Source organism: Castor canadensis, chromosome 3 (assembly GCF_047511655.1).
Source record: "Castor canadensis chromosome 3, mCasCan1.hap1v2, whole genome shotgun sequence".
Taxonomy (NCBI): Eukaryota; Metazoa; Chordata; class Mammalia; order Rodentia; family Castoridae; genus Castor; species Castor canadensis.
In genome coordinates, this window is record NC_133388.1 from 121,181,573 (window position 1) to 121,194,841 (window position 13,269).

Below are 13,269 nucleotides of genomic sequence, written 5' to 3' on the forward strand. Positions count from 1 at the left end.
TGTATAGTTGTAAAAGCATACATTTAAAAAAGAAAGAAAGAAAATGAAACAATAATCTATTTCTCTACCTCCAGAAATTAGAAAAATAAAAGCAAACTGAACCTAGCAGAAAGTAGAGGGATAAAAGATAGGCAGAAATCAATGAAATGAAAACTAGAAAAACAACAGAGAAGATCATTGAAACTAATAGTCTGATCTTTACAAAGATCTACAAGGTTGACAAATGATTAATTAGATGGACCAGATGCTAAGGTTGCAGCTCAGTGGTAAAGCATTTACTAACATGTAGGAAGTCCTGGGTTTGATTTCCAGCATAAAGAAAGAAACAAATAAACAGACTAATCTGAGCCTCTGTGGCACAATCAGTTAGCACTTTTGGCTGTTAACCGAAAGGTTGGTGGTTCAAGCCCATCCAGGGACACATGGTGTAACTTTCAATCCTTCCTGCTCACATTGTGAAAAATGTCTTCTAGCTCATAAACAGACTGATCAAAGAGAGACTCTCAGTCTTCTTCTATTAAAATAAAAAATAAAAGAAAGGGTACAACTACTAATGTTATAAAAGTAGAAAGGATTGAAAGGTAATACCATGGATAATCAAATGACATAAATTGAACACTGCATGAACTACATAAAATGGACAAATTACTAGAAACACAAAACCTGCACAAACTAAACCACAAAGAAAAAGAAAATCTGAATAGACCTGCAACTACATAGTAAACTGAATTAGAAATCAAGTCTCTGGACAGCAGTAGTAGCAAATGACTATATTCCCTGCACTCTGGAGGCTAAAGAAAGATTCCAAGTTTGAGGCACCTGGGCTACAGTAGCAAAATACTTTTTTACTAGGGGCAAAACACATAGATAGACAGATAGATAGATAGATAGACAGATAGACAGAAAGACAGACAGATAGATAAGACAGACAAACACAGAAATATAGCTATATAGATATGAACAGGGTTGGGGATGAAGCTCAGTGGCAGACAGAATGTTTAGCATGTACAATCACTGGCAACAAGAAAAAACTGAACAAAAAAAAAACCTCAGAGGTGTGTTTTGGGGGGGGGCTGGTGTCTGACGTTAATTTCTCAGGTTGAAGGCTTCTAGCCTATGTAGGCAGGGTTTAAATTCAAACACAAAATGGAGACCCAGCACTAGGGGCTTCACATTATCAGTGGAAACTTTTTTTATGCAAGGAGTATAAATGAACTTCCCTGCCATCCTCTATTGATAGATGATCTTTTTTTTTTTTTGTGGTACTGAGGTTTGAACTCAGGGCCTACACCTTGTTTGTGATGGGCTTTGAACAGCAATCCTCCTGATCTCTGCCTCCTGAGTAGCTAGGATTACAGGCATCAGCCACCAGTGCCTGGCTGGATGACCATTCTAATCCATCCTTTCACTGAGGACCAATCCTCAAAATACTGGGTTTAAATAGATCAACCTAAAATATTTAAAGAACTAACATCAATCCTCCTCAAACTTTCCAAAAAATTGAAAGGAGGAAACATTCAATGAGGACAGCATTACCCTGACACCAAAGCCAGACAAAGACACCAAGAAAAGAGAAACATACAACAATAACCCTTATTTAAAAAATGACATAAAATTCTTCCACAAAATACTGGGAAATCAAATTCAGCAGCATATTAAAATGATTATACATCACAACCAAGAGAGATTTATTCCTAGGACACAAAAACTGATGATATAAAAGTAAATCAGTGTATGTATCACATTAACAGAATGAAGGAAAAACACTATTATGACCATTTCGATTGATGCAGAGAAATTGCCTGACAAAATTTAACAAACTGGAAATAGAAACTACCTCAACATAATTATAGCCATATATGAAAGAAACCATAGCAAATATAACATTCAATGATGAAAAACTGTCCTCTAAGCAAACAAGGCCAAGAATGCCTGCTTTTGCCACTTCTGTTCAAAACAATACTAGAATTTCAAGTCAAAGTAATTCAACAAGAAAAATAAAAGCATCCAAACTGGAAAGGAAGAAGTCAAATCATCTCTGTTCATAGATGAATGATCTTATATGTAGACAACCCTAAGATCTATCCCCTCGACCCCATACACACAAAAATGAATTCAGCAAAAGCAGCAGGTACAAGTCAATACACAAAAGTCAGCTGCACGTCTATACACTAACAATGGATGATTTAAAAATAATTCCATTTACAAATCATCAAAAAGAACAAAACCATTTAAAAATTAGCCAAAGAAGTTAAAGACCAGTACAATGAAAACTACAAAACACTGCATAAAGAAATTAGGGAAGATATAAAATATTGCAGAAAGAAATTAAAGACATGAAAAACTGGAGCCTCAGCTCATGTTAATGGATCAGAAGGCAGTAATCATTAAACTGTCAATACTATTCAAAGCAATCTACAGATTCAATACAAGTCCCTATCAAGATCCCAATGACCTTTTTCACAGAAATAGAAAAACGCATCCTAAAATTCATATGGAGTCTCAAGGGATGCCAAATAGCCAAATTTGGAGTCCCAAATTTTACAATATTGTAAAAGAAAACCAAAGCTGGAAGACACATAGTTCCTGATTTCAAAACTGTGAAAGCTACAGTAATGAAAAACAAATGTACTGGAATGAAAACAGACATATAGACCAAGAGAAAAGAATAGAGAGCCCAGAAATAAACCTTCATATACATAGTCAAATAATTTTCACAAGGGGGCTATAACCACTCAACAGGGCAAAGAATGGTCTCGTCAACAAATGCTACTGTGAAAACTAGATAGCTACATATAAAAGAATGAACTTGAACACTTACTAAAGATAAGATACAATATTTCTAAACTTGGATTTCAGAAGTAGAAATAATTAATGACTGAACAGAAACCCTTCTTTCCCTAACTTCATTCAATGTTAGTAAGCTTGGCAGCAAAGAGCAAAACAGTAAAGGAGAAGCAGCTGAGCCAGGCATGTACAATCAGCACTGATGTCTCCCTTAAGAGCCAGCAGTTCTTCCGGACCATTCACAAAACCATTAAAGACTGCAAATGGCAAGAAAAATTTAAAAATATTATAGTCATGGAAGAAGTTGTTATTATACCCCTGTAAAGGCAAAGAGGGGAGTGTACTGAGCCATGTTTGCAAAACAGCTGAAAAACATTTTAGAGATATTCCACATAAACAATCCCAACAATCACAAAATGAGGCTGTCCTGTCATGCTGAGTCTGTACACACAGAGGATTCTTCTAGCATCCAGTCAGGAAGGTGGTGGAGGTAGCTTCAGTGGAGGCAGGCCAGGGAAGGAAAGGATCCTGTATTTCCTGTTGACTCTTATTAACAAAGGGTCAACATTTCCAAATTAGACTTAACAACCCCCCCACCCACCCATACCCCTAAAAAAGAATAAGAGAATAACTTAAAAATTGAATCATTACTTGACAAAAAGATTTCAGTCCACCATATCCTTTTCACAGTCCCTTTCTGGAACAGTAATATTGTTAATTTTAGTTGTGAAGTCATTTCCCTCTCAGCCTTTTCATCTCTTTCCTTCCCTACTCTATTCCTGCCATTCTGTTGTTATAAGTGGCTACACTTGCCTTTTGAAGGTTGAAAGAAACGTTTACATCTTTTCTTCCAAAATAAAAGTTATAATAAGCTGACTGTGATTCTAGAGACCAGAACAGAAGTGGTCTCACTTTAAATTCTTCCTTTTTCTTCTTTTGCCCGAACATGGCTTGAATTAATTTTTAATTTTAAATATATATCTGAAAATATATATTAAAATGTTCTCTAAATAATATAAAAACCATATACAAAAAACTCAAAATTAGTAAAAGAATATAAAGTAAGAACTAAAATAAAAACATGTAGAAGAAAACACAGGGAAAATCTTCCCAACATTGGATTTGGCAATGATTTCTTAGATATGACACCAACAACAGGCACAGACAAAAGCAATAAAAAAAGGACAAACTGAACTTCAAAATTTTTTTTTAATTTTGTGCATTATAATATCTTGAAAGGGATGGTGGAATGTCTCAAGTGGTAGAGCACCTGCCTAGCAAGTGTGAGGCCCTGAGTCAAACCCCAGTACCAGAAAAAAAAAAAAAGCACATTCAAAAGACAAAACATCAACATAGTAAAACAAAGTGATCCACAAAGTATAAGAAAATATTTGCAAATCATATACCTAAGAAAGTCTTAATATCCAGAGTATAAAATAAAGAACTACAATTTAACAACAAAAAAACCCACAAATACTCTGATTAAAAATTAGCAAAGGATGTGAATAAACATTTCTTCAAAGAAGATACATAAATAGCCAATAAGCATGAAAAGATGTTCAATATCATTAATCATAACACAAATGCAAATCAAACTAAAATGAGAGCTGGAGCTGTGCTTGCTTAGCATTTGAGAGGACCTAGATCCAATCCCAAAATAACAGAAAAATATCAAGTGCTGGCAAGGCTGTGAAGACAATGGAATCCCTGTGGCCTGTCAGCAGAATGCAAAATGGTACAGCCACTGTAGAAAACAGAATAGCAGTTCCTCAAAAAATGTTTTTAAAAAAATTACCAAATGAACCTAGCAATTTCATTTGTGGATATACACAAAGTACTGAAAACAGCACCTTAGAGAGATATCTGCACACTCATGCTAATACAGCATTATTCATAACAGCTAAAATGTTGAAGCAACTCAAGTGTCTATCAGTGGATGAATGAATAAGCATAATTTATAGTATTTACATAAAATACATATATAATTCATTTTTAAAGAAATCCTGAAGCATGTTATAACACAGTTGAAAAATTAAGATACTATGCTAAGTAAAGTAAGCCAGTCACAGAAAGACAAAAACTGTCTGCTTACTCTGTAAGGTATTTATAGAATAGTCAAAATCACAGAGACAGAACATGAGGGAAGGGAAATGGGGGAGTTATACCACTAGAGCTTAATAAGAAGAGTTTCAGATTACAAGATGAAAAGAGTTTGGGAAATGGCTATATAACATTATGAATGCATTAAATACCCCTAGAACAGTACACTTAAAAATTATTATGGTAGAAAATTTTGTTACACATATTTTAACACAATTTAAAAAGTAGGTTATAAAACTTTTTAAAAATCTTTTTAACTAATGACTTACACACTAGGTTGTGCTGGATGGTGGCTGAGAGGGGCACTAACATAAGCTGCAGGCTGTACTCCCATCATTCCTGAACCATCTTAAAAGGAAAAAAAAACTTATTTCAGCATACCCATTTAATGACACTTTATTCTAAAGAAAAACAGCACAGGATGAAAATGTTTCCTCAAGAAAAGCATCAATATAAACTTCTAGGATAACAGTTAGCAAAGAACATCACAAGAATATACAAAATAGTTGTTTCTTAACTCTAAATGAAAAGGAAATACAATGAAATATAACCTCTGTGATTTTGTTTCATTTTAGCAGGGTCTCTTTATGTAGTCCAGGCTGGCCAAGAACTTGCTATGTAGCCCATGTTGACCTCAAATTCGTGATCCTTCTGCCTCACCCTATAGCTGGGTTTTGCTATGGTTTAAATATGGTTTGTTCCCCAGAACTTACACAGGAGTTAAACACACAAAGTCTTACATTAACAGATTTAAGAGAACAAACTTATTCTGACTACAGAATTTAGAGATGGAGCCTTTAAGAAGTGATTACAGTAAATTATGTTTATTAAGATTCAAGCCCAATGATTACATTCTGATGGCTTTATAAGGAGAGTGACAGAGATTACACAGAGGTACACACAGGCTCTAGCCATGATGTCATGCAGCCCAGAGCCTATATATGTTAGTTGGGCTGTAGGCTTCCAAAACTGTGACCTAAGAAAATTCTGCATTCTTTATAGAATAGGTATTGTTATTGTAACAAAAACACACTGATACCGTACTGAGTTTATTAAATCATTAAGTATATAATACTTAAATAAAACTTTTTAAATATATTGAAAACATATTTTTGCTAGTATGAAACCAAGTGTTCATATTAAACCACTAGAAAAAGGTGATTACCCTACAGATACTTACAATAAGCAAGACTGGGATCCAAAGTGTTTCTGGTACCATAAAAGTAGTATGCATCATCATAAGGAGTTCGATAGTTAGTAGCCAAAGGTGGTAGTAGGGGAGGTGGAGGCAGAGGTGCAACCCTATATCAAAGGAAAAATAGAAAATTCTTGTAGTATTTCATTATAAACTGTTTAATCAAGATATTCTGAAAAAATATTACTAAAACTCTAATTGCTAGTTTAGAAAAAGCCACAATCTTATTCTAATTGTTGTTCAAAAATTATAAATCAAAAAGCAAATACAGCATAAAACTTCACAGTTTGGGGTATAACACATACAAAATAAGTAAACATTCAATCAATTAATATTCAATAGTTATCGTGTGCCAGTATCAAACAAAAATAGATGTGGTCCCTCTCCCTAAGGAATAGATCAGAAATAAGCAATTACAACCAAGAATAGTAAATGAAATAAAACAAGAACATGCAGAGTACTATAGGAATACAGGGCAGCCAACATTTAAATCTCATAAGAGAAAGGATGAAAGCTTGAAGACTTTCCAGAGGAAGAAATACTTGAGCCAAATTATTAGTGTGAACTAGTAACAGACAAAGGAAGGACAGTCCAGGAAGAAAAGCAAAAACCTATAAAACTGCATGATTATAAATGATTCACTGTGGGGAAAAGGTTGTATTTTTTAATCTGTAAAATGTATTGCTCTTTCACAGGAAATTAACCATAATGGGAAATAAAAATTACTTAAAGTCAACAGTACCCAGATGCCTGTGGCTGTAATCCTGGCTACTGAAGAGGTAGAGAATATGAGGATTGTAGTTTGAGGCCAGCCAGGGCAAAAAGTTTTTAATAGCTGGGTGCAATGCTATGTGCCTGTCATCCTAGCTACTTCAAGAAGCATAAATAGGAGGATGGTGGTCCAGGCCAGCTAGGGCAAAAAGTGAGACCCTATCTCAAAAATAACTAAAGCAAAAAAGGGCTGGGCATGGCTCAAGTGGTAGGGTGCCTGCCTACCAAGCACAAAGCCCTAAGTTCAAACCCGAATATCACCAAAAAAAAAAAAAAAAACAGTATAGTCTTCACGTTTAATATTTTTTAAATTTTGAAACTTATAAAAACTCCTACTTCAGCATTTCATTACTGATTAGAACATAGCTCTGCATTTCCACCAATACAGTATTTTCCAATAACAAAACTGGCAAACTACTTTAAATAAACAAAAGGAGACAAGAGCATTCTAGGATATTTTCACGTTTGACTGTGTCTTAACAGATACTCACTCCCTTATTGTAAACTCTAAATTAGATTCTGAAAAGCTAAGAAGGCAATAGAGTTCCCTTCAGTAGTGAATATTTTTTCACATTTATGAGTCACTTAGTATGCATATTCTTACTATCCTCACTTCAAAGATACACCAAGAAAAACAACAAGAAGTAGAGCACAGTGGCTCATGTCTGTAATCCTAGCTACTTGGGAGGCAGAAATCAGGAGGATCACGGTTCAAAACAGCCCAGGCAAATAGTTCATGAGACCTATCTCAAAAAAACCCACCACAAAAAAAGGGCCGGTGGAGTGGCTTAGGTGTAGGCCCTGAGTTCAAGCCCCAAAACCACAAAAAAAAGAACAACAAAAACCCAACTAGAAGAATGTAAAGTTTCCATTTATATGCAATGATAAATGTTTGGGGGAAATTAAAATTACCCTGATCAGTACACATTGTGTGTATATCCTAAACTGCCATACTCTTCACTACATCGAATATACAAATATTGTATCAATTAAAAATTTTGAAGAAAAAAACGATGTATCAACAAAGAAGTTGAAAAGCAGTCATCCTTAAATCCTAAATTTTATAGATTTGTATAATATTTAAACTTCAAAACAACCCTGTAATTACAAACAAGAAAAATATTACTATTCCATTGTGAAGTTCAACAAAGGCACAGAGAACCCAAATTCCAGACAGCAAAACCAACCATTTCAATCCCTAATCTAATATTACAATTACAATAAATCCCATGTAATTCCAGTCCCTCCCAATCTTTTGAGTAGGGAAGCCATTACAGAAATCAAACAAAGCACCTGAGAAATACAATAAACAACACTACAATATGTTAATAGTAAATAAAGGACCAAGTCCTATTGAAAGAAAGGCAGCCCAGAAATATCAATGTTTTTAAAAGTTAAGTAAAACATTTATAGATTAAAATACATTCTTATAATGAATACATTAATAATAAGCAAAAAATAAGTTCAAGTCCTACAAAAACAAAGTATAGATTGAGAAAATATCAGTGTTAACAGGATTTTCTTTATGTATAGTCTAGTATAACAGGTTGCCTTTTACCTATAGAAATCATATCTTTAATATCTAAGTTACAGGTTTTATAATCTCAATGCTTCTTATTCCAGGCTTTTGAGTTGCTTAGTCCCTGTGTAATCAGAGAAAAAGAATAAACAGAAACAGAAGCTGAAATAAAATCATATGAAAATATAATATTAGTAACTTTTTATGCATAAGTTGAAGGAAGAATTCAATGTTTGCCAAGTGGAAATAACAAAATTGGAAACAATGCATAACTTTTATGTTAAAAGATATTGAAATTTTGATCTAAAAATAAATACTGAAATTTACTTAGTAATTTATTCAAAAAACATAAATTATATTTAAACAGTAAAAGAATGTTAAAAGAATTTCTCTTGCTTTTATAACAGCAATGAAAAGACTAACAATGAAAATAAATTTCAAGAGAAATTATTTGTTAAAGCTATTATGCAAAATCTCTGAAGGACAGTAGCTTCTGCTTCAGGATACCTTTCTAAACATAAAATATAATAATACTTTACCTAATTCCCAAACACAAAACATTTTAAACATGCACCTGGGAAGCACCATTTCACCAAGCGTGCTGTTGAGTCCACTGTGCAAATCTTCATTTTGAGAAGGGGCGGAGTGAACTGATGGGATGGGTGGGACAGATGGGGCAGATAAAGGAGGGAGAGGTGTCTGGAAAGCTACTCTGGGTCTTTCAGGTGGTATCATCTCTTCACAGTGTCTTGGTGCCATACTAAACTGCTTTAGTCTATCAGGCTAAAATAAAGAAAAAAAAATCTGTTTGTTACATAAAATAAGCTTAAAGGTGGAAGGGCCCTTAAAAGACCTTTTATCCCATCAGGTATTTAACATAAAGGCATAGAAAAATAGAATTTTATAGCTATAAAGGGTTTGAAAGCTCTAATTTTTATTTTATAAATGTATAGCTGAGGCTCCTGGAGAAGTACATAAGCCACCTAAAGTTTTACCATTAACAAATAATCAAGCAACAACTAGGGCCAGGTATTAATTTTAAATATAGTACTCTTTCTACTCTAGTACAACACTATACTACTCTTCTACTCAATTATCATTTCTAATATCAAAATATTCTGTTGAACAGAGTAAGCAAACATTTTCTGTAAAGAGATAGTAAATATAGTAGCCTTTGAAGGCCATATAGCCTCTTTCCAACTACGACTCAGTCATAGTGCTAAAGCAGCCATAAACAATATATAAAGAATGAGGATAGCTATATTGCAACAAAAATCTATTTACAAAAACAAGTAGCAGGTGGATTTGGCCACAGGCCAGTTTGCTTATCCTTACTCTAAAACATAATTTATATATCCTTTACTAAGATTCAAACATCAAAAGTAAGCTTAAAAATAATGTTTATTGTTTTTACCGATTTATTTTCATAAATGAGCTTGACACTTTTTTAGGAATTTCAACTCAAAGATAAATAAAAAGCTCTGTGACACTTTACAAAATTTAACATGCCAAAATACTACATTAAAAAGCTCGAGTTTATAAAAGGAAGTTTCTGATTGTGAAAGCTACTTCAAAGGTATTTCACTGATAGAAGAAAAAATATTTAGCTTTGGAATTTATCTTTTTTCTGCCTAAAGTATTTTATCAAGAATTATCCTAAAGTTCATCTAAAAGTTTTATTCTATGAACAGTCAGAAGCAAATAGGGAGCGATACTAATGCACCACTTAACTTTTTTTTGGAGGTGGGGTGGTACTAGAGATTGAACCCAGGACCTCGTACATGTTAAGCACACATTCCATCACTGAGCTAAAACCCCAGTCCTAGTATTAAACTTTTTAAGACAGATAACCCAAAAGTTACTAACAGGTGAATAATAAAGTTAAAAATAAGTGTAATTTTAAGAATTTTCTGTATCCTTTTTTAAAGACTGAACTTTTTAATGAAATTCAAGATAATAACCATCATTGAAAATGAAACAAAAACTTAATAAATACTACAGAGCCAACTACCAAAAAATGTATACTATGGTAAGAGCAATAAATTGTTACCTCCTCCTTACTTAACTGCAATGATGTGAGTAATTCATTCCACTTAATGATGAGAATTGCAAAATTAAAGTAAAAACAAGATAATTATCTCTCCAGTTGTACATTAAATGACAATTACTAAAATACAAGACTAGAATCAAAGTTTTCAGTTTCTGTGGAAATCATTCTCATGTAAGAAAAATTATTAAGACATAATGAAGAAATATATTAACATCAATTGTAAATTAAAGTGAGATAACTTTCCTAAGGCAAAGTACATGTGATCAAAGTAAAGGACAAATTTAAAACAAACTAAAAAGTTACATACAAATGAAAAAGGAAAAATTTATCTTAGGAAAATAAACAATAGGTAACAGCTAAAATTTGTACATGATGAAAATTGAATTTAGTTCATTTTATTATTTCAAACTAATTATTATTTTATTATTTTATTATTATTATTATTATTATTATTATTATTATTTCAAAGTAGATTTATAGTTCCACATTTGAGGCTTATTTGAATGAAAGCTTAAATATTAAAAGATGCCAGAAACCCTTACCGATTTCTCAGGGTCTTGTACTCCAGAAGCGGCAACTGTGAGTTCCAAGTCTTTTTCTCTAAACAAAATTAAAGTTTAAGGTATTAAACAGTTATAGGAAACTCTATCAAAAGTATAACTCTTGTTGGAAAAACCTGCACAAGTCTATGCAATTCATCTCCAAATATAAACAGTTCCTTAAACTGACAATGAAGCCTTAAACAATATTAAATACCAAATTTTCTGACAGTGCACAGCAAACTAAAACTTCATATAGGTGAGCTAGAATAAGTATCTCAAAACCACTATGAAGGGTACTTCAAAGACCACACAGAATAAAATATAAAACTAAAATCTTTTATGAAACAACTTCGTTTAGGATACATATATTTTTTTAGTTCACAAAAAGGTTAAAATTTTTAAATATAACTACCATACTTTTAATAAGAATTTTTAAGAAAAATGATAGCTAATATCAAATAGGAAATAGTAGGTTCTTCTTAGGTGTGGAAAAGTAAAACAAAAAGATACGTATCAAATTCCCTACAATCAAGATCTCTATACTTAATTTCAAACTGTAACATTTCACAGATATTTCTGTAAGAAAGATCATAAACACTGCGAGGTATAGACAATGTGATACCATGTGATTCTATCATACCACACATACATGTGTATGCCTATCACTTCAGCTTGAGGAAGATAAAGATGTTCTTAGACTTGTTATAAGGAATAGTCTAATGGGCATTTGGGCAACTTTGCTACTCTAAACCAAAACCCAAGCAAGTTAATGAAGGAACTAGAAAACCTAGTGTAGAACGTATACATTATTGATTTCCTTGCTGATTGACAACTTGCTGATTAGCAACTGAAATATGATTTACAAATCAAAAATATCTTATTAGGAAAAGCATCCTTATATTTCCTCATCATGTCACTTTATATAAGTGTATTTCAAATCAAAACATTTGTGTTAAATGCAAACCTTTCATTACCGTCTCTTGTTTTTCTGCTGCTCAGCCATTTGTTCCAATAGCTCTAGTCTGTATTTCTCTTTCCTTTTCTGAATAAGTTCTCGATCTTCACCTCCTGGAGAACAGTAAGAAACAAATGCAGTCTTAAACTCTTATGCAGCACATACAACTAATACTCAAGTTTTAAAACTTCACTTTAATTATATCAGAATAATTATTGAACATGCAAGAAATATAGAAGGTTCCTATCATGTGTCGAAAGTAATACACATTAGTAATTCCGCAGTCTACCTTTAATCAAAAGCTTTCCTAAATCACAGAATGTTCTAATCCCCATCCCCATTTTTCCAAGAATCTGGTTAATATTTTCACTTAATACGTTCTATAAACTTCTTAAATTTAATAAGTGTCCATCCAAAATGGACCTCTCGAAACCAACCACCTCTTTGTTTTCTTCCAATGGCCCCCATAATGGAGTCTCAACACCTCACTATAACTGCTTATTTATCTGCCATTGTTCACTTATATGAGGACCCACCTATCTGAGAATCAGTAACCTTGAATACATCATTTCTGCATTTCACTTGGATTGTAGCAATAACATCCTAACTACTCTCCCCAATTCCCTTCACCCTATTTCAGTACACCCAAGCACACTTAAGATTAACTGTCTTAAAATACAACACAAATCACACTGGCAGCCTATGAAAAATATGTCAATAGCTACCTCAATAATGCAGAAAAAATATATATATAAACCTCTCACCCTGGTATCACTTATGTCAAAATCCAATTGAGTAAAGCTTTTGGATCCAGGCAAGATTATTATTATTGCATAAGTTAGTGCCAAAAATAAGCTCTAAATCTAGAAATGCACAATCTAAACAGTACATAAATCATAGGATATCAAAATGCAACTGAACCAGTAATTTGTCCTTTGTCTTAATTATTGGTCTCCCAACTGTTAGTTGGGTACAAAGCATCTCAGTTTTCTCAGTAAGCATAAATGTCACTAACAATGAAGCCCCCAGAGGAGGAACATGAATTATATTATAGCTAATAGCAATGTTTATAACCAACATAGACTTCCATTCTACTTCTGACCATGATGGAAAAACAAAAATAGGACTTAACTCCCACTGAGCAAGATACTTAAAATAACTAGACTCCAGACAACAGGTAGCCCAAGATTGTAATGCCTGAAAGAAGACAAATAAATTAGGTAAGCACTATAATCATCCCAGTTTCTGCCCAAACTGGGATTTCTAGAATATGTGCACAGGGAAAGAAACCCCAAACAGAGCCAGGAAACTGAGTAAAGCCAGGAGGTAAGTAAAGAGGGGCTACATGTG

General features: G+C 33.2%; 1 protein-coding gene across 12 annotated transcripts in view; it reads right to left on the reverse strand.

Annotated features, from left to right (window-relative positions):
* Cspp1 (centrosome and spindle pole associated protein 1) overlaps positions 1–13,269 on the reverse strand; it is a 136,864-nt gene that overhangs the window by 57,823 nt on the left and 65,772 nt on the right. For 9 of the 12 annotated variants that reach the window (XM_074068567.1, XM_074068568.1, XM_074068570.1 and 6 more), the window contains 6 exons: positions 11,939–12,032; positions 10,965–11,022; positions 10,423–10,464; positions 8,947–9,155; positions 6,068–6,189; positions 5,157–5,235 (listed from right to left, as the gene is read on the reverse strand). In XM_074068567.1, coding sequence (XP_073924668.1) covers positions 5,157–5,235; positions 6,068–6,189; positions 8,947–9,155; positions 10,423–10,464; positions 10,965–11,022; positions 11,939–12,032 — 604 coding nt within the window. The remainder of the gene's footprint in view (positions 1–5,156; positions 5,236–6,067; positions 6,190–8,946; positions 9,156–10,422; positions 10,465–10,964; positions 11,023–11,938; positions 12,033–13,269) is intronic. The other 3 variants (XM_074068573.1, XM_074068575.1, XM_074068566.1) reach the window with 1 other exon arrangement.